Genomic DNA, 26078 nt, shown 5'->3' with positions numbered 1-26078 from the left:
TGGTACTTGGCCAGTGCATTATTATTCTATTCTATTCTATTCTATTCTATTCTATTCTATTCTATTCTATTCTATTCTATTCATCTCTCTTCCTGTTTCTCCAAACAAGAACAGTCTGCTGGATTAGCCCTATACAGTGGTACCTCGACTTACGAAGACGATCCGTTCCGCGGCGCTCTTCGTAAGTCGAGGTCTTCGGTTGTCGAAGCGCCTGTTCTGCGCATGCGCGAAGCACGATTTTGTGCTTCTGCGCATGCGCGGTGACAAGACTTCCGGGTTTGCTGACTTCGGAAGTCGAGTCATTCGGATGTCGAGGTACCACTGTATTCTGTTCTCACAGCGGCCAACTAGATGCCTGTGGGGCAACCCACAAACAGGATTTGAGCACAAGAGTGCTTTCCACCTGCATGGCCCGTGGCTTCCAGCAACTGGCCTTCAAAGTCAGAGCATGACTGCCTCGGACTGTAGAGGCAGAGCATAGCAAATAGTGCAGGGATTGTTCTTTCACAGAACTAGTTCCGACTATTAGCTTAGAGGCTTCAGAAGAGGAGTGGGGAACCTTGGGGCCTGTTTTGCTGGACTACGATTCCCATCAGCCCCGGCTAGCGTAACAATGGCAAGTGGTGGTGGGAGATGTAGTTCAGGAACATCTGGAGCGCCACAGGTTTCCCCGCACTTGTTTTAGGACCTCATCAAGGTAACTGAAGTAACCCTGTTCTAGCTTCTGCTGGAAAGGTAAAAGGTAAGGTAAAGGACCCCTGGATGGTTAAGGCCAGTCAAAGGCGACTATGGGGTTGCGGCGCTCATCTCGCTTGCAGGCCGAGGGTTCTGGTGTTTGTCCGCAGACAGCTTTCCGGGTCATGTGACCAGCATGACTAAGCCGCTTCTGGCACAACAGAACACCGTGACGGAAACCAGAGTGCACGGAAACGCCGTTTCCCTTCTTGCCAGAGTGGTACCTATTTATCTACTTGCACTTTTTGGCGTGCTTTCAAACTGCTAGATTGGCAGGAGCTGGGACGGAGCAACGGGAGCTCACCCCGTTGCAGGGATTCAAAACACCGACCTGATCGGCAAGCCCAAGAGGCTCAGTGATTTAGACCACAGTGCCACCCGCGGCCCTGCCCGTCAGGATGGTCGAGTGGTCTAAGGCACCAGACCCAAGGTTGATGATTCCTTCCCACCTCCTGGGTGTTCTGGTCTCTGAATGGTGACGTGGGTTCAAATCCCCCTTCTGACACATTCTTCTGCTGTGACGTGATCTAAGGGCCAAAGTGTAATTCAGATCAAATATGTGTGAGCAGATTGCAGGAGTTCTAGCTCAAAACCACCCCCTTGAAAGTGGATTCTTAGCCCAAGAGTGGGAAGCTTCCAGTCTGTGCAATTTGAAAGAGTAGCGCCCGCGGGTTTTTCCTTATTTATCTCAGGAGGAAGAACACGTGCTACCCTTTGTTCCTTGGAGTAAAGGGAAAAAAAGGAAGTAAATAAATTGCTCGTTTCCGGTCTCACCCTGCCTCTCCACGGCCTCCTTTCCGGTCTCAAGGAAGGTGTTGTGAGCTCTGATGCACTGGCCCAGCAGAAGGAGCTGTAGAGTTGCAACTGTGCCCTTGTCATTGTTCAGGACCTGTTGAGCATAGGAAGCCGCCGCATCTTCCTTCAGGGCAACCCAGCTGCCGTTATCTGCGCTGAAGGTGACCATGGATTCCCCTTCTACGGCAGCGTTGTAGAAGCCCCTCGTCGTCCCGTTGGACGTGGACTCACAAAAGATCAAGGACTGCACAACGAAAGGATCTGGGTGTTGAAATGAGTTATTGGGGTATAAAAGAAATGGAACGGGAGTCTTTAGAAGGTAAAGAAACAGGGCCTTTCTCTGCAGCTTTTTAAAATTTTATTTTATTGTTCGAGGGTTCTCCCCCCCCCACCCCCCAATCAAATGGTATATAAATATTATGAAGTAAAATGAACAAAACCTTGCAGCGCATTCTGATAGGTTACGTTCAGCAGAAAGATCTTCCGGCTTAGCATCTGGGGGCTTTCCACCGCAAATATTTCCTGCTCCCAGAAGATGGATATACTAGGTCTGGTGGGAGCTTTTGCTAAAGATGTACACTCTAAGGCAGGGGTGGTGGGAACTCTCAGCTCTCACTTCCGGCCACCGCCAGCGCTTAATCAGTGGGGTTTCCTTCGAGCTCCGAGGCAACCCGGCTCTGTGAGGGGGGAGAAGGCGCAATAGCGACGCTACTCCCCAAAAGAGCCCCCGGTTGTGCGTCCTGGGGACAAAGGGCTCAGCGGCGCCCCGATTCTGCGACTCCTCAACTCCCCGGTAAGCCTTAGAGCCCCGGAGAGAGTTTGAGTGGTAGTCGTGGGGGCCATTTTGAGAGAAATAGTCACCCTCGCGAAGTGAAGCTACGAATCCTTTTCCCAAGTAAGGACTTTAAAATGGAACCTGTCAGCCAAAAGCTGTATTTGGAAAAAATTAAAAATAAAATAAAATCAAGAATTGGCTACAGGGAGTGATTTAAAAAGGAAGTCGATTGCCCCCTTTTGAGAGACTGTGAAGCAATGAGCTAACCCTAAGCTGATAAAGTGGGACACTTTGAATTTACTAGAAAGTGGACTTAAAAACCCTCCTCTGTAGCAGGCACAGGGGAGAGGTCTGAGTGGAAGATCCTGCAAAATTATGGTATTTTTAAAAGAAAGTCCCTCTGGAAGCTGGACCCAGGTTCCCGGATGGGTCAGTGAATGATGTTTAGAATATAGCGATAATAAAGAATTTGTTTAAAAGTATTGAAAGCATTGATTAAGACTCTAGAAATCATTTGGGGAAAATGTTTCTAAAGAAAAAAGATTCCCAGTTTGGACTTAAAAATGGCGTTAGAGAAGACGGAATTTGATCCCTGCCATTTCCGGCCGTACAATCTGCTGGACTCATATGAAATTTGAGACACCCAAGATGGCTGTAGCCACAACAACACAATCACAAGACTTGGCTTGGCAAAGGATTTTTGTGGTACTCTTGGAGATTAAACAGGAATTGGATGAGAATAACAAGCAGCCGAGAGAGACCAGTGAATTGTGGAGAGAAAGGAGCGACTGTCTTGGTGCAGAAAATGGACATGAGAAAGAAATGACCCCAAGGAACAAAGAAGAAATGCAAGATGTGCAAATACAAACATTGGAAGAAGAGGAAAAAGATGAAGGATACAATGTTCCACAAGTGAGAGATGTGGAACAGGACTTTGGTTGAATACAAGGAGGCCTCAAAAAAGAAACAGTGTATACTGCTGGACTCCTCGGGAGAGAGGGAGTCCAGGGTCTGTACTGGGAACTGGGTAGAAAAGGGGGGGGAATGAAGTCGGTCTGGAACTTGATAATGCAAAGGACTGGTTTCGATCCATAGAATTAAAGAACAATACAAAGGCAGTGGAAGTGGGTTGGGCAACAGCCGTAGTATTGAAGAGACGACAGAAGATATGGAAACAAATTTGGTGGGCTTGGTGGGAAAGGGTGGGAATGGGGTGATTTATAAAGGGATACTGTAATGGATGGATTCAAACGCTCTGAAACTGGTTTGACATTAGGAATTCGCTGAAATGTCTGGGAAATTTGGCTCCGGCAAAAGGGGGGGGGGATGAATTTAAATACCGATAGTTAAGAAAGGAGAGCAGAATTTTAAGATTTGAATTATAGTTACATTTCTGGTAAAAAATATTAAGCTAAGGGAAGAAATATAAGATAAAATAATGGGAAAGTGGAAAAGATTAGATCTGGATAGTGGAGTAATAAAAAGGATAAAATTGTAAGGTGTAAAGCAAAATAGAATAATTAAGTGTAAGTTATAATAAGGTTTAAGATAGTAATTGTGAACATTGCTTATATGGTTATTATAAGTGACACAGAGTGGGGGGAGTCGGGGAAGCCCAAAATGATATTGTTATGATAAATGATATAAATAAGATGTCCCCCCCTCTTTTTTTCTCTTTTTGCTTTTTTCCCTTTTTCTGATTTTTGTATGTTTTTGTCTTATGGAAAACCAATAAAAAAAATTTATTTAAAGGAACTCTCGGCTCTCTTGATGTCATTGCACTCCCAACTCCCATGAATTTAACCCCCACATTTGCAGGGATTAGGGCCACCCTACAAGCTCGTTGCCCTCTCTACCCCTTCAATTACCATGAGTTCCACATAGTGCATTATTCAATTATGGATGATGACCACCAACTTGGATGGTTGCTTTTTTAAAATTAATTAAACAAATCTGTGTTCCTGAGGCTGATAGGAGTTGTAGTCCAAAGCGCCCTGAGGGCACCGGGTTGCAAAGCCTGCAACAGACCAGGAGCCCATGATAGACTGTCAGGCGGCAGAGGAACCAACGGCAGGTTGCCAGGAACAGATAAGACAAGGAAAAGTCCTTACCAACTGCTTTTTTATTCAATATTCACAGAGAGAGGATTGGGAATGCAGCCTCTTGGGGTAATGGCATTGTCCCGAGCGAGTCATCGCTATGGGTGCTGAGAAGTGCCCTCTGCCTTTGAGCTCTTTGCTCTCCTACTTTCAAGGTTCTCCCGGTTCTGGGAGAGGGAGGGTCTGGAATGCTTTCTAAAGACACTGTGTCCGTCAGCTGTCTTCCCCCCCCCCCCCCGGCGCTTCTTCTTCCTCCTCCTCTCCCTTTATTCTCACTTTCCCCCTCATCGGCCTCTGAGCTGTGATCTCCTTCAAACCCCTGTTGTAATTCTGAACTGTCGTCTTCTCTCTGGAAGGGTCAGGCTGGGGAAGCAGTCTTCACCATTCCTCCTCTGCCCAGTCCCTGACCTAGACATACCCGCAATGCAACTCTATACACGGAAAGAGCAGGACAAAACCTGAGAATTTGGGGTTGGGGAGGGGGAATCAGATAACAGAGGCATCTCCTGTCACACAAAGCCCAGTAGAGGTTGAGGGGCCCAGGCCATTTAGATGATATCTTCTAGCACTCCTAGAAGAACAGAACCAGTGGTGATACTTACAGCTGCCTTTGAGAAACGCGACCATTTTGTTGATGGTATGTACGAAGCCTAGGAAGTAGCCTTTGATAATCTTCAGCAGAAGGTCCCACTCTTGAGGCGTGAGGCCGCTTACACTCCAAGGCTGGAGGAACTTGAACTCCCAGGTGCGAGTGTCCAACGAAACTACCGCCACGTCTCCCAGAAAGCATGCGCCCTCGATGTCAGTGTCACTGGCATTGTGGAACACCACCGTCTGAAGCAGGCGGAGGGCATGGAGTGTTTCCGGGAGAGGAAGGGAGGCTGGTGGAAGAAGAGTAGATAAATAAAGCCTGGATGGCTTAGTTGGTTAGAGCATGGTGCTGATGACACCAAGGTCGCAGGTTCGATCCCCATATGGGACAGCTGGATATTCCTGCATTGAAGGGGGTTGGACTAGAATTCAGGAGTGTCCAACAGGTAGATCGCTATCTACTGGTAAATCACCGGGCTGTCCTAGGTAGATCACCAGCGTGTTGCAGGTAGATCGCGGGATGACAGAAAGTGTTCACTCTCCCCCCCCCCCAAGAAATTGAAAAAATTGTGGCCTCTCTACCTCCAAAAAGCTCAACCACCCTGGTCTCTCCCCACCCCCAAAAAAGCTCAACAACTCTGGGTAGTTAGCTGCCATCTTGGGTAGATCACTGCCCAGTTGGCTGCCATCTTGGGTAGATCACTGCAAGTTTTTTTTTTTATAGTGGGAGTAGATCAGAGTCTCTTGGGAGTTGGATGTGCCTGGACTAGATGATGCTTCGTTCAGGTGGTCCAACACATGTCCACGTAAAAATTTTCATATTGTTTTTTAACTGTCTTTTATTGCTTCTTTTATTGTAATATAATTAAAATTTGGTGGCTCCTGAGCTTCTAATACTGGGTTTAAAAACAAAAAATACCCAAGCATTTCAGAGTGATTTAACCTTCCTGACTGGTAAGAAGGAAGCTAAACTGGACCCACATCATTCTGGCGACGTTTCCTGTTTTTTAAATCAAATGTGACTGTGTTCTTGGCAAGTGGCTATTGACATGTACTGTATATTTAATTTAATAACACTACGGCAACTTTTCCCAACTGGCTCAACAACACTTACATCTTGCACCCGGCCCTGGATGCCACTGAAGACTAACTCCAGGGTCGCCACCCTTTCCAACCATTCTAGGGCACAGTTGTTTAGGGCAGGGGTGTCAAACTCAAATTCATCGGGGGCCGCATCAGCTGTTTGGTCACCCTCAAAGGGCTGGTTGCATCTGTAGGACTATGTGTCCACTCTTTATTATCATAAATTATTGTCACTGCATTCAATTATTACTGTTTTTTTGTAATAATGTAAGTAATAACTAGCTCTGAAAGCAGAAACATAGTCAGAATAATGGCAAGTAGATATTCAAATGTACAATTATTGTACAATTTATTGAAAAATGATTTTTGGTAACTGCACTGGGTGGTGGAGGCTCGCTAGGGTTTCATGCAGGAGCTTTGCAGAGCTACTGGTACCTGGAGATGCTGGGGTCCTTCTGCATGCAGGACAGATGTTCTGCCAGTGAGCCACCACCCTTCACCAAAGGGACTGGCTGAGGTTGACTCACTGGAGCTGCTCTCCTGGTTCCAGGGTTTAAGGGCCAGAAGTATAAAACAGCATCCTATGTTTCTGAGGAGAGGGAGAGGGAGGGGAGGGAGAGAGGAAGGAAGGAAAGAGGGGAGAGAAAGAAGAGTAGGAAATAAGGAAGGGAATAAAGAAGGAAAGAAAAAGAAAGAGGGAGAGAAGATGGAAAGGGAGAAAGAAGGAAGTAGAGAGGGAAAGAAAGAATAAGAATGAGGGAGAGGAAGAAAGATGGGAAGGACGAAAGGAAGGAAGGAAGGAAGGAAGGAAGGAAGGAAGGAAGGAAGAAAAGAGGGAGTGGGAGGGAGAGGGGAAGGAAGGAAAGAGGGGAGAGAAAGAAGAGTAGGAAAGAATGAAGGGAATAAAGAAGGAAAGAAAAAGAAAGAGGGAGAGAAGACGGAAAGGGAGAAAGAAGGAAGGAAGTAGAGAGGGAAAGAAAGAATAAGAATGAGGGAGAGGAAGAAATATAGGAAGGACGGAAGGAAGAAAGGAAGTAAGAAAGAAAGAAAGAAAAGAGGGAGCGGGAGGGAGGGAGGAAGGAAAAAGGGGAGAGAAAGAAGAGTAGGAAAGAAGGAAGGGAATAAGGAAGGAAAGAAAAAGAAAGACGGAGAGAAGAGAGATAAAGAAGGAAGGAAGGAGAGGGAAAGAAAGAATAAGAACGAGAGATAGGAAGAAAGAAAGGGAAGGGGGGGGGTCGTCGCCTTGATTCAGCGCCAGAAAAGAGCGCGAAGGGACCCAGGGGCAAAAAGCATTTCCCGTGCAGCGTGAGGCAGCGGGTGTCCGTTTTAGCAGACGTGCGTAAAGCCTCAGAGTTGCACGTTCATGAGGCTGAGCCGCTGCTGAGCTCACATTCATGAGGCTGAGCCGCGGCAGGAGGAGGAGGAGGTGAGGCAAGAGGAGGAGGAGGTGGCTTGTCGGGTCGGTGCCCGGCAGCACTGTGTGGAGAGTGCCGAGCCTCTGGGACGCAGCAGTGCTCTGTAGCACTTTGAATCCTCCTCCTCCTCCACACGGCGCTGCTGGGTGCTTTGTCTGTGATTCAGCAGCAGCAGTAGCAGCTGTTTCCAGGCGCCGAGCCATGGCAGGAGGAGGAGGATTCACTGCTGCGTCGCAGAGGCTCGGGACTCTTCGTGCGTCGCTGCTGGGCGCTGACCCGGCAAGCTGCCTCCTCCTTCTCCTGCTGTGGCTCGGCGCTCCACGCAGCGCTGCTCCGGCCGCCTTTCTACCTCCCCCAGGCCCCAGCTGTTTGTCGGTGCTTTGTCGGCGCGGCGCTTCAGCAGCAAGGTCCCGCTGCTGGTTCCCGCTGGCTGGGGCGCTCGGCGGGCCACATGACGAGGTCTGGCGGGCCGGATTTGGCCCCCGGGCCTTGAGTTTGACACTCGTGGTTTAGGGTATCTAGAAATTTTGCCTCTTTGTCATGACTGGAAAACATAGGCAGCCAGTTTGTGTCACCCACGACTTGGAACATTTCCTCTTTTGGAAGCTTCCTTGATATCATTCCTCTTCTCAAGATCTCACTGAGCATTTTGAACAGAAGCACAGCAGGACAAGCCAAGTACTAAATAACTCTTGGGGCCCAGTAAAGGTAAAGGTACCCCTGACCATTAGGTCCAGTCGTGACCGACTCTGGGGTTGCAGCGCTCACCTTGCATTATTGGCCGAGGGAGCCGGCGTATAGCTTCTGGGTCATGTGGCCAGCATGACAAAGCCGCTTCTGGTGAAGCAGTGCAGTGCACGGAAATGCCATTTACCTTCCCGCCGGAGCGATACCTATTTATCTACTTGCACTTTGACATGCTTTCGAATTGCTAGGTTGGCAGGAGCTGGGACCGAGCAACGGGAGCTCACCCCATCGCGGGGATTCAAACCGCCGACCTTCTGATCAGCAAGCCCTCGGCTCTGTGGTTTAACCCACAGTGTCACCCACGTCCCCAGTATCACCACCCAAAACAATTCAAATGGGCAAACCTGCCACTTTGAGGATTTCTAACTTGCTGGAATCAATGCCCCCTTTGCCATACAGAGTGTCACACACACGGCCCAGTACATCCTTCCCTGCCCTTCCTGGTTCTCTCCGTTCCACCAGGTAAATGCAGAATTGCAGCTTTTGTTTGTTTGCGAGGCTATGGACACGAATATATTTGCTCCTATGAGATAATGCACTGCGTGTGTGCACGGAAATGTTTTAAAAGCAAGAAAGGTAACATTAAAATCACAGAACACGCCCCAGTAGAAGTTACCCTTAAAATAGGAAAGGGAACACAAACCACCCCATCATGCTCCTTCTGTCCCATCCTAACCACAAATAAACAAATTAGAGAGAGTTTCACAAAAACTCTCCAAAACTACTTCAGGGAAAATAGACAATATAACAACCCCCCTCCTATGGGACGTATTGAAAGCGGTAACTAGAGGGGCGTGCGTAAAAGAGAAACCATCCCTTAAAAAACAAACTTCCTCAAAAGTTAGCAAAATAGAACAAGACATCATGGCCCTCTCATCACGCTACAAACAAACAGGATCTAAATAAACTCCTTAAACTTATAGAACAAAAAAAGGGGGGGGGAGAGAACTATACTCCCTAGAAATGAACAAAACAATGATCAACATTCTATACTCTAAACAATGCTTTTACGAGTATGGAGGGAAGAGCTCCAGACTGTTAGCAAACAGGTGATAGGTAATCTGGCTATTATTGCACATTGGCTATCAGCTAGAGACCGTATTTTGTTACAGTTTAAAATTATTGCATCCATGTGTTAAAGAGATGTACTATGTGAAGTTTATTTAGAACTTGTTTATCTGCAAACCGTGTGAACTACCACACCTGCTTTTGGTACCAGCCACCATTTATTGCCACATTAACCACAGTAACGGTTTTGTTTTAATGCAACTTGCAGAAGTGCAGGAGTTGAGATGGAACCCCACCTATAACCCCTCTGTAGATGGAATAATTGTGCTTATCCTGTCTCCCTTTGCGGAGTTGACATAGATAGAGAGACCAGCCCATTCCTTTCCATTGAACAGTGGTCTGTGGTGCCAAAATATCTATTCTCTACAGATGTCACCAAGTGAAACATCTCCCTGGCATGGAGCAAAACGTTTAGCACCTGCTAACCGCATGAAACTGCTGTTAGATAGGCAGCTGCAGGATATGCTTTAAAAGTTGTCAACTCGACCCAGCAATGAGAATGCTGCTTTTCAAAAGACTGACAGTATGGTGGAACCTTAAAAAGACTATAATCATTTCCTTGTGGAACAAAGTTTGGGGTTTATAATACTAACTTGTTCAGGGTTGTTAGATAGAAGAAAAAGAGATTCTGAAGAACTCCAAAAGGCTTCCTGCTCCTGAGTGAATGAGTGGAGAAACAGCAAATGTCATTTGTTGTAAACAAGTGTTAAAGTGAGGTACGGTAAAGGTAAAGGGACCCCTGACCATTAGGTCCAGTCATGACCGACTCTGGGGTTGCCACGCTCATCTCGCGTTATTGGCCGAGGGAGCCGGCGTGCCGCTTCCAGCTTCCAGCATGACAAAGCTGCTTCTGGCGAAGCAGAGCAGCACACAGAAACGCAGGCAGTCCGGGAATCAGCGTGTTTTTACATGAGTAGAATGTGTCCTTTTCATTTAAAATGCACCTCTGGGTTATTTGTGGTTCCTGCCTGGTGTTTTTAGATGAGAAGAATGTGAGCTTTTATTTAAAATGCATCTCTGGGTTATTTGTGGGGCATAGGAATTCGTTCATTTGTTTCCCCAAAATATAGTCCGGCTCCCGACAAGGTCTGAGGGACAGTGGACCGGCCCCCTGCTGAAAAAGTTTTCTGACCCCTGTTCTATGGTTAGGGGGAAATCCAATGACAAGTGAAACCAGCTAGTTTCAGTTTTGCCCACATCCTCCTTTGATGTTCCATGAAGGCATTGCAGCTACGGAGGAGGAAGCTGACCCCCAGAGCCGTCTTTCCCATAGGGCTTAGTATTGCGTTGCGCCAGGGCGCCGGCCTCTCAGGGGTGCTCCAGCAAGTGGGGGAGCTGCACGGCTTTGCCGGCGGCCTCCCCTTTCCCTGCACGCAGGCCAGCTGTGCCCCGCCAACTTGTGCAGCTTGCCTCCCAAGCCTCTGCAGGGATCGCTCTCCTGCAGCGGCATGGGGGAGGGTTGCAAAAACCCCCCCCCAGATGGCTGGCACTGCGCAGCTACGGCTACCCTAACACTATCCGTGGTAATTTGGGGGCGCTGGGTGGATATTTGCACCCCGGCGCCGCATTTGCTAAAGACGGTCCTGCTGACCCCAATGCAGGAGGTGGCTGATTGGCTGGCTGAGGTTGGTGGGGGCATTGCCCCATTTGCCCGAATGAACCAGCCTCGGCCAGCTGTGGGTCTGCCATGTGCTTAGAATCAGAGTTGGAAGAGACCACAAGGGCCATCCAGTCCAACCCCCTGCCAAGCAGGAAACACCATCAAAGCATTCTTGACAGATGCCTGTCAAGCCTCTGCTTAAAGACCTCCAAAGAAGGAGACTCCACCACACTCCTTGGCAGCAAATTCCACTGTCGAACAGCTCTTACTGTCAGGAAGTTCTTCCTAATGTTTAGGTGGAATCTTCTTTCTTGTAGTTTGAATCCATTGCTCCGTGTCCACTTCTCTGGAGCAGCAGAAAACAACCTTTCTCCCTCCTCTATATGACATCCTTTTATATATTTGAACATGGCTATCATATCACCCCTTAACCTTCTCTTCTCCAGGCTAAACATACCCAGCTCCCTAAGCCGTTCCTCATAAGGCATCGTTTCCAGGCCTTTAACCATTTTGGCTGCCCTCCTCTGGACACGTTCCAGCTTGTCAGTATCCTTCTTGAACTGTGGTGCCCAGAACTGGACACGGTACTCCAGGTGAGGTCTGACCAGAGCAGAATACAGTGGTACTATTACTTCCCTTGATCTAGATGCTATACTCCTATTGATGCAGCCGAGAATTGCATTGGCTTTTTTAGCTCCTTCATCACACTGTTGACTCATGTCAAGTTTGTGGTCTACCAGGACTCCTAGATCCTTTTCACATGTACTGCTCTCAAGCCAGGTGTCTCCCATCCTGTATTTGTGCCTTTCATTATTTTTATTTTTTGCCCAAGTGTAGTACTTTACATTTCTCCTTGTTAAAATTCATCTTGTTTGCTTCTAGATTTATTTGCTGTGATTTATTATCCTGTTGCCCCTGGGATCAGATACTGTGCTAAATTACCGGGAGTTGCTGAAGGCCAGGTCACGCAGCAAGAAAGGGAAGTGTTGCCAGACTGGTAATCTTCATGATTTATGAGACATTTCAACTCATAAATCCTACATGCCACTGCTGCCACCCTAGTATCTGCCACAGGAGGTGGCCCTATTGGAAAAACAGTCCTACTCATTTTGAGAATCTGCATCCAGAGTCTCGTTTTGTATTCATTAGGGTCCACTTGTGAATCCCCAAAGAAGGCAAACATCAAGACCCTTGAAACCTCCAGTGCTTCTCCTTCCAAACTAAACTGCTCCCAAATCAGGGTTTCAAAAAGTGAGGTGAATGAAACGCTGCAAAGTACAGACACAGTGATAATTCAGCACTTTAACAACCGTAATTCACAAAACGGATTTGATTTTACCTTGGCATCCTGGCATTAGCAAGCCAATTATTTATTATTTTATTATTTCTCAAGTTTGTATCCCGTAGATCTCAGGGTGGTTCGCAACATAAAAACACAAGATGAAATCACAAAATACATAACAGAAGCAGGACCAGATTTAGGTTTGATGAGGCCCTAAGCCAGGCATCCACAAACTGCAGCCCTCCAGATGTTTTGGCCTACAACACCCATGATCCCTAGCTAACAGGACCAGTGGTCGGGAAAGATGGGAATTGTAGTCCAAAACATCTGGAGGGCTGAAGTTTGGGGATGCCTGCCCTAAGCTATTGAAGGTAATGGTGTCCTTTATATGTCCAGCTGTCCTTTGCCATGCAACCAGTCCATGCAGAATGTAGGCACACTTTATAGAAAAGAGCAAACCAGTGATATTTTAGGGACCAGGCTAGCAGTTGGGGCCCATGACTTACATCACAGGAGCCTACACAACACAAAACACTGTTGCTGTATGTAGGTTTCATTTCATTTGTTATTATCTTATATTTTGGAAATGTACATCCAGGGTTTTTTCCCCTTTAAATTTTTTTGGGGCCCCCAAGAGAGTGGGGCCCTAAGCTATAGCTTGTTTAGCTTATACGTAAATCCGGCACTGCACAAAAGCAAGAACAAAACAAAACAAAAACCTAAACTTCCTAGTTACAAGTAGGTAGCCGTGTTGGCCTGCCGTAGTCGAAACAAAATAAAAAAATTCCTTCTAGTAGCACCTTAGAGAATAGACACCAACTAAGTTTGTCATTGGTATGAGATTTCATGTGCAGGCACACTTCTTCAGATACCTGTATATAAGGGTCTGGTGACTTCTGTTTCAGTGTATCTGAAGAAGTGTGCATGCACACGAAAGCTCATACCAATGACAAACTTAGTTGGTCTCTAAGGTGCTACTGGAAGGAATTTTTTTATTTTGTTTCGACTAAACCTCCTACAAACACACATAAAAAGTTGAAGAGGGAAGTTTTCGCTTAGAGCCTCTCTGGGTAGAGCATTCCACAAATACAATTAAGGAGTGCAATGCGATTTAAAAAAACAAAAACTTTTGGTTCGGTTTAATCTACAGGCTCGCGTACTATGCCAAGCACTCCTTTTTCCAGGCAACTACCACCCAAATTTCATTGAAAAAGGAAGTTCACATACCTGGGCTGGCTCTGCAGGGCGACAAGGCGAGGAAGCGAAACAGCAGCAACACCCAGGCTGGAGATAGCAAGGGTCGCTTCTGGCCCCTTCTCACGCGCATGCTGGAAGCAGGGGCACGCGCGGAAAGCGAAAGTAGCTCGGTTTCACTCTTCCCGCAGGAGAGATTCCCATTCCGCAAGGAAGAACACACGGAGTGACAGCGGAACTTCAGGACACGGTCTCGCCCTCCCCGCGCCGGATTCGAATTTCGGCATGCAAAGCGGTTGTCCCCCGGCGACTTTTCCACGCCGGTTCCGTCCGCGCATCCTTGCACCCGCCTCATTTCCCGATGGGTGCCGCCACCCAGGGGTGGAGAAAGCAGTCCGAGCGGCGGCGGCGGCGGCGGCGGCGGCGGCGGCGGCACCAGCTGCAGGAGGAGCAGCTGCAGCCGCGATCCCTCCTTCCGCGGCTTTCCTGGGCTCCTGCGCTCGCTCGCTCGCCCGCTGCAGCCACTAGGGGAGGCCGTCTCAGGACGCGGCAGAGGCGAAGGCGAAGGCGCCACCCCTCTTCTCTGCGCTCCGCTCCGTCCTCGCCCGCCTGGAAGGGGCGGCGCCTCGTCCCGTCCCAGACAATGGCCGCCCCGGTTCGGCCCTCCCCTCGCCGCCCCCACGTGGTCGACGAGCGCTGGCGAGAGACCTTGAGCCTCGCTTCCTGTGTGGCTGTGTGCGCGCGCGGCGGAGAGCCCGACCCGAGTGGAGACTGCGGCTCTCCCCACACGCTCTCCGGCTTGGATCGATCCCGCGGGTGGCGGAAGATTTTTAAGCCCTGCCCGCGCCACCCCTCCGAGCGCCTGACCGGGTGAGCAGGGGAAAGGGGGGAGGGATTCCTGGTGGCAAACTTGATCCCAAGCGCAAAGTCCCCTTTACGCACCACTGTCGCCGGGGAGGTCCTGGGTGGGGCCGGAGAGGCCTGTACAGGCGGTTATTGCTGCTGCCCTGGGAGGAGAAGGTGGTGGTGGTGCCTAGTGGTCTCTCCTCCTCCCTTATCACCTCCCCTCCAAATATGGTGCCTGTCACTGGGGACGGCACATCCGCGCCAACCAAGAAGCTACACTCACGGGGGGGGGGAATGTGAGCCCGCACGAGCACTGTCTTTTGGAGTGATGAAGTTTGTCCTGGCATGCCCCCCCCATCAAGTAAAACAATAGAAATACTTAACTGACCAATCACGTCGGTCCTGCTGCCCCAAACAAAAGTATTGCCCCCCACAACAACAATCCTGGCTACGCCCATGTGTCCTGGGGTTGCTTGAGGCCATGGGGTGTCTGCTAGTTTGCGCCTGCTGCAACAGCGAGGATGGGTGACAAGCAACGGACAGTAGAACTTTATTTACTTATTTTACCTTCCTGTTGTTCCTGGAGAGACTCTGCACTTGCATCGCGAGTGAGGAGCTTGCGACCTTCCGGATCCTGCTCCCATCGTCTCTGACCGCTGGCTGGCCATGCTGCCTGGGGCTGAGAGGACATGGGGGTCCAGCGATATCTGGGGAGCCGCAGGTTGCCCACCACTGACTGGGCCACAGGCAGGTCTGTGGAGGATCTTCTGCCTTCTCTGGAGGACCTCGTGAAGGAAGCTATAGGACAGGCACCCCCAAACTCGGCCCTCCGGCTGTTTTGGGACTACAATTCCCATCACCCCACCACCACTGGTCCTGTTAGCTAGGGATGATGGGAGTTGTAGTCCGAAAACAGCTGGAGGGCCGAGTTTGAGGATGCCTGCTATAGGATGATCTGCTCCAGACAGCAAGCCTGCAGTCCCCAAACTGTGGGTTGCTTCAAATCAGATGTGTGAGAGCTGTGGCCATTCCAAGCCCTACCTGGATGTGAAGCACTTCACTTTTGCATGTGAAGCTAAGGTGAGCTGGGATTTGGCCCTTCCCCAGTTCAGTGTGATGGGCTGAGCAAAAATCCACAGCAATAAGGACATGTCTGTATATTGATAACTTTTATATTGTAACAACATAAAAAAATTCCTTCCAGTAGCACCTTAGAGACCAACTAAGTTTGTCATTGGTATGAGCTTTCGTGTGCATGCACACTTCTTCTGATATACCTTCTATTGTACGCTGCTTAGATATTCTTTTAAAATACTAAGCTGATTGTAACAACAACAACAATTGCAACCAGCTTATTATTATTACAATCAGCTTTATTATTATTATTATTATTATTATTATTATTATTATTATTATTATATAAATGTATAAAACTGGTAGATTTAAAACCTCAGATACAAGAATGACCATATCTCTCTTTGTTGTTGTTTTGTTTTGTTTTTCCTAGCCATGAGAACCCATGAAAACACTTTTGTGAGTATTGAGAAAAGTATGTGGCTTTCTTCTTGGACCAAAGCAATGGCAGCAAACCCTCCTGTGGCACCTTAAAGGATAGCAAACTCATTGTGGTAGCGGTTTTCGTGGGCCGGACGCCACTTTGGTGGATGCTTGACCTTTGGGGTCCCTTACAGCTCTACAGATCTATGAACCAAGTCATCCTTTGTGTCAGCAAATGCATGTACTGCGGCCTGTAAACTTGACCTGTCCATCAAAATTTCATCCCACCGATGAAGAGACCTGTTATCTCAAAATGGACCGACAAACTTCCACCTCACCTCGGGTGGCTTTCCACTCGAGTTTGGAGGTATCGACGTTTCATATCGTGAGGTTTTCCTCGGAATTCTTGCGGCGATTTTTGACTGTTTTGCAGCTGGAGCAGTGCCAGATTTATGTATAAGCTAAACAAGCTATAGCTTAGGGCCCCACTCTCTTGGCGCCCCCCCCCCCATTCACTATACTTCTTAAATGTATTTCAGTTCAACAATTACTTTGATAAAATACATATTTTGTTATGTGCAAATGGCTTTAGATACCTATTAGGTCCATAAATTACCATATAGCATATATCCCACACTAAAAACAGCGACAATTTGTTGTTGACAAAGGATAGCTGGACATATAAAGGGCCCCATTACCTTCAGTAGCTTAGGGCCTCATCAAACCTAAATCTGGTATTATCCCCACTTCCCAATTGTTTAGGAAAAGCTGGAGACGGTTACTAGGAGATAAAAATAAGGACTCTTCCTTCTGGGGCAGAAGGTTTTTCATGGAAGCACCGCCACAGCCAAGAACATCGGGTATAAAGAAGGAATACCCGTGCCCGGAATGCGGGAGGAATTTTAAACGGAACTCTCACCTTGTCCGACATAAAAGGCTCCACACAGGCGAGAAGCCTTACAAATGCCCGGAGTGTGGGAAAAGCTTCCGGCAGAGCACGGATGTTAATACACACCGGAGAATCCACACAGGGGAAACGCCCTTTCAGTGCAAGCAGTGTGCGAAATGCTTTCGGTACCGGACGGGTCTCGTGAAGCACGTGAGGGCCCACGAGGAAGAGAAAGCGAAATCCCGCAGGAATTGCCTGGAATGCGGGAAAATCATTAGCGGCACTTTAGTCTCAGTTGCCAGCCAGACGTCCCCCGCGGCGGGGGAATCCCATAAATGCCCTGACTGTGCGAAAAACACCCAAGAGAGCTCGCATCTCGTCGTGCACCTACCGGTCCGCGCAACGGAAGAAAACTATATGTGTCCTGACTGCGGAGAAGGGTTTTGCCACAGCTTTCAGCTTATCGGACACAGGAATCTCCACACCAGTGAGGAAATTCTGTCTTGATCTGTGTTTGTTTCTGGGTCGCGCCACTTTGTTCCAAGGGAGTGCCAAGTGCGCACGCTGTGAGCTATGCTCAGCGCATTGCCGCCTTTGATCCTTATGGGCATAGGATGCATAAACTGGGAGTCCCAGTACATTGGATGCTCGGGTTGCAAACGTGATCTGTGCAGGAGCCACGTTCGCAACCCGCAGTGTTCACGACCCGTGTTTGCGCCTATGCACGGGGAGCGATTTGGCACTTCTGTGCATACGCAAAGCGCGATTTAGCGCTTCTGCGCACGCGCCAAAACCTGGAAGTAACCCGTTCCGGTACTTCCAGGTTCGGCGCGGAGCGCAACCCGAAAAGACGCAACCTGAAGCGGCTGTAACCCAAGGTATGGCTGTACAGTGGTACCTCGGTTTAAGAACAGTCCCACGAACAATTCGGTTTATGAACTCCACAAAACCGGAAGTAGTGTCCCGGTTTGCAAACTTTACCTCAGTCTAAGAACGGAATCCAAACAGTGGGAGGGCAACAGTGGTGGGAGACCTCATTAGGGAAAGCACACCTCGGTTTAAGAACAGTTTCAGTTTCAGAACAGACTTCCGGAACAGATCAAGTTCGTAAACCGAGGTACCACTGTATATGTGTTGCCTTTTCACCCTTCCTGTGCCTTTTGGGTTGGGGCTCAAATCAGTTCTGCGGTCGGAAGAGTGTTGGAGCTGCTCAGACCTGTGGCTCAGCTGATCCTGCCAGGCGCTCACCTCCAACACTTGCCTCTTCCACCCCCAATACTTATGGGGACGGGAAGTGCAAGCTCAATGGCTTTTCATTGCACCTTCATTGTTTCTTTTTGCCTTGTGCTTCCCTTGTGTTACAGCCTGAATTTTGTGGGATGCAAATGTCAATCCGTTTGACTTCCAAAATGTTCGGAAACCAAGGCGTGGCTTCCGATTGGCTGCAGGAAGCTCCTGCAGCCAATCGGAATCCCCTGCAGCCAATTGGAAGCCACGGAAGCCGCTTTGGACGTTCGGGTTCCAAAGAACGTTCGCAAACCGGAACACTCACTTCCGGGTTTGCGGCGTTTGGGAGCCAATACGTTTGACTCGCAAGGCATTCGAGAACTAAGGTAGGACTGTACAGTAAAATAAGAGTATGTAAAAAAATAAACAAAAGAAAAACCAATTGAAAATCAAATCAAATCTAACAATGGCTGTGATGGGAAGAAAAATCGCCAAGTGGTCTACCAAGACCACCAGCACTTTTTGAGTGGTCTTGGGGGGGGGAGTTTGGGAACTGCTGGATTAAAAGATGTAAATGTTGTTGCTCATAATAGTTTTATTACATAATATGTAATGAAATAATGAAGACCTGTATCTCGGCGGTAGAGCAGTGTTTCCCAACCAGTGTGCCTCCAGATGTTTTGGGACTACAACTCCGATCATCCCTAGCTAGGAAGACCAGTGGTCAGGAATGATGGGAGTTGTAGTCCCAAAATATCTGGAGGCACACTGGTTGGGAAACACTGCGGTAGAGCATACAGAAGGTCTCAGGTTCAATCTCTGGCCTTTCCAGGTCAGACTGGGGAGCAGCTGCTAGTCAGTGCAGGCAATACTAAGCTAGATGGGCCAATGGTGTGACTCAATACAAGGCAGCTTCCTAAATTCCTGCTATAGCACAGGCACCCCCAAACTCGACCCTCCAGATGTTTTGGGACTACAACTCCCATCACCCCTAGCTAACAGGACCAGTAGTCAGGGATGATGGGAATTGTAGTCCCAAAACATCTGGAGGGCCGAGTTTGGGGGTGCCTGCTATAGCACTATAACACAATATTAGCAATTTTGTGTTATTTTTAAATAGCCTTTTTGGTCACTGGCCATTTAGCAACATGTATTTTCTTAATAAAAACGTTTCTGTACACCTAAACCAAATATTGAATGGGGAGCCATACCTAAATGAATCAGCACTCGGCGCAAAATAAATATTTGGTGGTGGTGGTGGTTTAGGATTGCGTTTTGTTTTTGCTTTTTAAAAAGGCCACTCAGGTGCACTGAGTAAGCTTGCCTTTCCCTTTTCCAGCTGCTGCAGCAGCTGTCTCATGTCCACTAGTGTGAACATAACATAGCAAGGTGAACTTAACTGGAGGACTCCAGCGTCACGGAGAGTGCAGAATGTCCTTTGCCGCTTAATTTTGTAGCTTTCAGCAGAGGAGCAATGATTGTGTGGTGCTAGGAGTCATCCATCCGGGAGCAGCATAAAGGAAAATCTAGCCTAGCAGAAATCTGGCGACTCTGTAAGAATTGCTCATTTAACCTTCCTTCCAGTAGCACCTTAGAGACCAACTAAGTTTGTCATTGGTATGAGCTTTCGAAAGCTCATACCAATGACAAACTTAGTTGGTCTCTAAGGTGCTACTGGAAGGAATTTTTTTTTATATATTTTGTTTCGACTACACCAGACCAACACGGCTACCTACCTGTCATTTAATCTTTTTATCTTTTCCCGCTTTGTGCAGGATTTCAGATTCCTAATCCCGGTACTCTCTGCGGCCTGGAGCCGGGCGTGGCGCCTTTGCCCTCGGATCATCGGGATGAGGAGCAGAGGGAGAGTCCTGGAAGCATGTGCGGAGGTAAGGGAATCAAGAGAGCCAGCAGGAGACCCTGCTAGCTGAAGATCTGATGAGGAATCTGGGGCTTTATTATTATTATTTTATTTGTATTATTATTTATATCCCACCCATCTGGCTGGGTTTCCCCCACCACTCTGGGCGGCTTCCAACAAATACCAAAATACACTAAAATATCACAGATTAAAAACTTCCCTAAACAGGGTTATCTTTAGGTGTTTTCTAAATGTCAGGTAGTTGTTTATCTCCTTGACCTCCGATGGGAGGGCGTTCCACAGGGCGGGTGCCACTACCAAAAAGGCCCTCTGCCTGGTTCCCTGTAGCTTTGCTTCTTGCAGTGAGGGAACCGCCAGAAGGCCCTCGGTGCTGGATCTCAGTGTCTGGGCTAAACGATGGGGGTGGAGACGCTCCTTCAGGTATACCGGACCGAGGCCGTTTAGGGCTTTAAAGGTCAGCACCAACACTTTGAATTGTGCTCGGAAACGTACTGGGAGCCAATGTAGGTCTCTTAGGAGGCGAACAGGTGTGGAGGACTCCCTGGTCCTGAATGGGGTAACTGTGCCCCTGAAGGACCAGGTGTGTAGCCTGGGAGTCATTTTGGACTCACAGCTGTCCATGGAGGCGCAGGTCAACTCTGTGTCCAGGGCAGCTGTCTATCAGCTCCATCTGGTACGCAGGCTGAGACCCTACCTGCCCGCGGACTGTCTCACCAGAGTGGTGCATGCTCTAGTTATCTCCCGCTTGGACTACTGCAATGCGCTCTACGTAGGGCTACCTTTGAAGGTGACCCGGAAACTACAACTAATCCAGAATGCGTCAGCCAGACTGGTGACTGGGAGCGGCCGCTGAGACCCCATAACACCGGTCTTGAAAGATCTCCATTGGCTCCCAGTTTGTTTCCGAGCACAATTCAAAGTGTTGGTGCTGACCTTTAAAGCCCTAAATGGCCTCGGTCCAGTATACCTGAAGGAGCGTCTCCACCTCCATTGTTCTGCCCGGACACTGAGGTCCAGCGCGGTTCTCTCGTTGCAAGAAGCCAAGTTGCAGGGAACTAGGCAGAGGGCCTTCTTGGTAGTGGCACCCGCCCTGTGGAACGCCCTCCCATCTGATGTCAAGGAGAACAACAACTACCAGACTTTTAGAAGACATCTGAAGGCAGCCCTGTTTAGGGAGGCTCTTAATACTGAATAGATTACTATATTTTATTTTTCTGTTGGAAGCCGCCCAGAGTGGCTGGGGAAACCCAGCCAGAGGGGCGGGGTATAAATAATAAATTATTATTGTTCTTGTTCTTGTTCTCTTATTCTATATTTGAAGTCTGCAAGCGGCACATATTCTGTCAGTTGCCATTTTTTCTACAGGTTCCATATATTGGTACTGTATATCACAATGTTTAGCTGGGGATATATCACGGTGTTGAAAGACAGACATCGCTCAGCTCTAGCACACAATGTGATCTGTGATAAAATGATGAAACCAAAATCACGATATGGACTTCAAACCGTTTTTCGACAATATATTTCCCAGCCCTAGTTCTGAGAGTTGTCAGGAGACTCCCTATTCCCTTCGCGGGTATTACAATTCCCAGAGTTCCCTGGCAAGAGGGACGGACTGACAATTAAGGCACTCTAGGAGTTGCAGCCCTGGAAGAGAAATACAGAGCAGCAGGCGTGGTTTTTTTAATGTAATTGCCATTAGAACGCTTTTAACTGCTTTTAAGGTGTTCCCAACGGTAATTGCGTTTAGAATGTGTTCATCTGTTTTAGAAATTTGCGCATCTGTATGCCATTCTGGGTTCCTTGGGGAGGAAGGCCCAGGGTATAAAGTCAAGGGGAGAATAATCACGGCTGTCAATTCACGTGCTTTATTTTGTGACCCTGTGACTTGCGCTTCTGTTCCAGCCTGCGACGATGCTGTGCCCACGGGAAATGAGGAAGAGGACCCGTCTTCCCACGAGAGACTTTCTCAGACGTTGCTGGGAAGGCTGCAGATACTTGATCCCCGAAGGAAAGAGGCCTCTAAGGCGAGGCCCGGCTTCTCCAAGGGGCAGTGGAAACGGCCGGCGCCCAGGGGAAGGGAAACGGCGGAGGACGGGAGTTCCGCCTCTCCTGTGTGCGAGCGGTTCCTCCGCTCGGAGAGGAGGCACCTCTGCTTCATGTGCGGGAAGAGGTTCCGGTACGAGTCCCACCTGGTCATTCACGAGCGGATCCACACGGGAGAGAAGCCCTTTGAATGCAGCACCTGCCATAAAGGCTTTCGGGACCGCTCGGACCTGAGCAAGCACCAGAAAACTCACTCAGAGGACAAACCCTACAAGTGTCTCGACTGCGGCAAAAGCTTTCACCACCAGTTGACCTTTATTAGGCACCAGAGGCTCCATCCCAGGGAGAGCTCCCACGATCCGGGCCGGGTGTACTTTGCCATCCTCCCCTCGTTCCACGTGGGCGCAGAGATGAGCATTGGGGATGGGACGGAGCCCACCGAGAACCTTGGCTTTCCCTTTAAACAAAAAGTAAGTCTCTAGTCCTTAAGGTGGGCACAGGCACCATTTCTGGTGCCGCTCGGCGAGTCCCCGCGCCGTGTTGCGCTGGTTTAGTGCAGCGCGTGGGGGACTTGCCGAGCGGGTGGCTCGTGGGCCGGATAAACGGCCTCCGTGGGCCGGATCAGGCCCATGGGCCAGAGGTTGCCGATGCCTGCGTTATGGAAAATGATACCTACCGTATTTTGAATTTGAACCTGAATCATATCGTTTTATAAAAAGCAAGTGGTTTTTTTTACTCGGCTACCATGCTGTCCTTTCTCAGCCCCCAAAGGCTCAAGTCATTTGTGGTTGTTCTCGTTTTGGCCTTGCAGGTGACAATGTGGCAAGTGTAAGGAAGGAGAGCTTCCTTTGGAGTGAATATCCTGTGCTTTCACATAAAAACTTGGATGCTGCTGAAGAGATTTAAGGAATCACGTTCCAAAAGTCCTGCAAAATGGGGTGGAGGCAAGAGACCACGTAAGCTACAAAGGTTTTTCACAGATCAAGACAACTTGCAGAAAGAGGAGGAGTCAATCGCCTGCTGGAGATTTGATCGAAACCACGTTCCGGTTTAGAAGCCACACAGCCAAGAAACCACAAATTGCTGGAACGGTTTAAAGCGATACTCGTGCACCATTGTGCTTCAAAGATTGCACGTTCTGGAGAAGTCCAGCCAAAGCAGAAATTCTAGGAACGTTGTTTTTTTTTAATGCAAGTTTAAAGGCTAAGCTGCCAAGAATCCCTAGAATGGCAAAATCAGAACATTTCACTGACCTTCCGGAAAGTATGCGGTGAAAGAGAATCTGTTCTGTCAGACCTCCTTTGCTGTTCCTTCTGCTGGGCTTCCCTCTTCCAGCGTGCGAGCCTTGATTTATGTCAGAGAAGCCATGGGGGAGAAGGAACCCTTTTTGATAAGAAAAGCTTCACATACAGTGGGAGAAAGCTTACGAATGCCCAGAGTGAGGAAATACTGTGTTGCCAAATCCTACTATTATAAAGTTACACCGTCAAGTTGCTCTGAGACTTTTTGGACAAGAATGGTAATAAATAACATTAATAGTCCATGGCGCTGTGGTCTAAACCACTGAGCCTCTTGAGCTCGCCGATCAGGTGGTCGGCGGTTCGAATCCACGCCCAAAAAAGTGCAAGTAGATAAATAGGTACCGCTCTGGCGGGAAGGTAAATGGCGTTTCCGTGCACTGCTCTGGTTTTGGTGTTCCGTTGCACCAGAAGCGGCTTAGTCATGCTGGCCACATGACCCAGAAAAACTGCAGACAGATGCCGGCTGCCTCGGCCTGTAAAGTGAGATGAGTGCCGCAACCCCAGAGTCGTCTGCGACTTAACTATCAGGGGTCCTTTACCTTTTTTATATAAGAGGGAAACCACAAGTGTGGTTGTGCAGTATGCTAGAAGGAGGGTCCCTGGCTTCGCACAGGATCCCTCTGGATGAAGGACTTGCGTTCCTACTTTTTTCTAGACTACCTGGCAATATTATAGACACCACTCGTTCATTCAGAGGTTTTGCAAGGAGAGGCTGGTTGGTTGCCTATCATGGATGATGCAGCACAGGTGTTGGTGTGTGGGGAAAATTTTGGCCCTCTGGATGCTGCTGAACTGCAAATCCCACCACCCCTGGCCATTGGCTGTGCTTGTTGGGGGAGTGTGGGATTATGAAGATGAATCCTTCATAATATGATAATAGTTCTGCAATCAGCATACCTAGAACAGCAACAAAGGGTCCGGCACACTTCCTTAGCGTGCTTCTGCTGTCCGGAGCTTCCGGAACTCAGCAGAGTGATTTACAGCCACGGCGGGAGGGTCGAAAGCGAAGGAGAGTAGATAGAAAGCACTCCTACGCAGCTTCTCTAATCTAAAGAAGCTTTATTTACAGCCAAGCGCATAAATCGCGGACACGGAGCAATGGATTCAAAACTACAAGAAAGGAGATTCCACCTAAACATTAGGAAGAACTTCCTGACAGTAAGAGCTGTTCGGCAGTGGAACTTGCTGCCAAGGAGTGTGGTGGAGTCTCCTTCTTTGGAGGTCTTTAAGCGGAGGCTTGACAGGCATATGTCAAGAATGCTTTGGTGGTGTTTCCTGCTTGGCAGGGGGTTGGACTGGATGGCCCTTGTGGTCTCTTCCAACTCTATGATTCTATGAAATCAGTCCAGGGGTCGGGGGGTGGAAGAAGACGACATCTTTTCCCCTTCATCTCAAAAACTAAAGTGATAGTCGCACAGAACAAAGCATAAGTCCCGGATGGGACTGCCCCCAGTGTCAGGACGCACTTCATCAGAGCATTAACCCTGTGAGCTCTGGTTCTCTCCACAGGGATTTGTCATTCATCAGGATCTGGAAGGCCAAAGGTTTCCCACGCCTGTTTCCTTTATTGGCATGGCAGGGTCAAATACAGTGGTATCTTGGGTTACAGACGCTTCAGATTACAGACGCTTCAGGTTACAGACTCCGCTATCACAGAAATAGTACCTCGGGTTAAAAACTTTGCTTCAGGATGAGAACAGAAATCACGCGGCAGCAGCGGGAGGCCCCATTAGCTAAAGTGGTACCTCAGGTTAAGAACAGTTTCAGGTTAAGAACGGACCTCCAGAATGAATTAAGTTCTTAACCTGAGGTACCACTGTACAGGGTCTTTTGAGGTCCGTTCCAATGCTATGATTACAGCATTTGGGACTTTTTAGTTTAGGGGAAATAGGAGTAAGAGACAAGAAGACAGATGTCTATAAAAGTATGCATAGGAAGGAGAGAATGAGTCGATATAAGTTTTTCTCCCGTTCCCTCATAGCACTAGAACTTGTGCACATCCAGTGTAACTTGAATGTTGGAAGATTTAGTATTTATTCACACATCAGCACCTAGTAAAACAATGGAATTTGCCTCTGCAGTGATGGCCCTGACGCCCCTCCCTGGCCCGCCCCTCGCCCAGAGACAGGCAAAGCGCGCACCGAGCAGGTGAGCGATCAGCCAGCCGCGTTAAAAGCCAAGGCGGCTGCGCTCTTGAAAAGGACCTTCCCAACCCCAGCAAGCTCCGCGCGCAGCCCCGCCCTTCCGCCCACACTCTATTGAGTGGCATGTGAAGCAGCCAACGGAGCCTTGCTTGGCTGCTTCACATGCCACTCAACAGAGTGGCGCAGATGGCAGCCAGCAACATCGGGGCCTCTCCACGATGGCGGTCGCAGCAGCAGCGGCCGCCGTTGGTGGAGGGGGTGAGGGGGTGCTGCCCCCCACCCAAGTAGAGCCTGGGTTGCCCCGCCCCTATTGGCCCCCTTGCTACGCCCCTGTGCTCCTCCACATGCAGCTGGTGGATGACCTTGGGCTAGTCACACTTCTCTGAAGTCTCTCAGCCCCACTCACCTCACAGAGTGCTTGTTGTGGGGGAGGAAAGGAAAGGAGAATGTTAGCCGCTTTGAGATTCCTTCGAGTAGTGATAAAGCGGTATATCAAATCCAAACTCCTACTCATCCTCCTCCTTCCTGACCTTGACGGGCAGGCTGATAAGACAGTAGCTGAGAGCAGACTAGAACACAGCCAAAGTTTGCAGGAAGCACAAATAGGAGCGAAGAGATTCAGAGACAGCCTCTCAGAACAAGAAGAGGGTGGGGCTGATCCACTAAGTCCGAGGAGTCGGCAAATGGGAGGGCTGCTAGACAGGAAGCAAAACAAGAGACATAAAAGTCATAAGTTCAATATCTTCTGTAGACGCCGGAAAGAGTCTTCAGAAGAGTCATCTTGAATAATGATGCCGGAGGCTTTGTTGGAGCCGTCCGGAGCTATCTGTATGTTTTTGCAATAAATCCTCCTTTTTAATTA

General features: G+C 48.8%; 2 protein-coding genes across 2 annotated transcripts in view; one reads left to right on the top strand and one right to left on the bottom strand.

Annotated features, from left to right (window-relative positions):
* Positions 1–14833, bottom strand: part of LOC118080922 (antigen-presenting glycoprotein CD1d-like) — a 22700-nt gene extending 7867 nt beyond the window's left edge. The window contains exons 1-4 of the mRNA XM_035106954.2: positions 14798–14833; positions 13418–14246; positions 5007–5285; positions 1510–1791 (exon numbers count right to left, since the gene is read on the bottom strand). Of these exons, the coding sequence (XP_034962845.2) occupies positions 1510–1791; positions 5007–5285; positions 13418–14246; positions 14798–14833 (1426 nt within the window). The remainder of the gene's footprint in view (positions 1–1509; positions 1792–5006; positions 5286–13417; positions 14247–14797) is intronic.
* Positions 14083–26078, top strand: LOC118080085 (zinc finger protein 135-like). The gene is made up of 5 exons (XM_060270858.1): positions 14083–14254; positions 15738–17103; positions 19619–19732; positions 21631–22241; positions 22583–26078. The coding sequence occupies exons 2-5, from the start codon at positions 16557–16559 to the stop codon at positions 22601–22603; spliced, it is 1293 nt and encodes a 430-aa protein (XP_060126841.1). The 5' UTR covers positions 14083–14254; positions 15738–16556; the 3' UTR covers positions 22604–26078.

This window comes from Zootoca vivipara, chromosome 2 (genome assembly GCF_963506605.1).
Source record: "Zootoca vivipara chromosome 2, rZooViv1.1, whole genome shotgun sequence".
In the NCBI taxonomy this organism is placed as follows: domain Eukaryota; kingdom Metazoa; phylum Chordata; class Lepidosauria; order Squamata; family Lacertidae; genus Zootoca; species Zootoca vivipara.
Note: the sequence above shows the minus strand (reverse complement) of the source record. Positions and strands in the feature narration are given on the sequence as shown.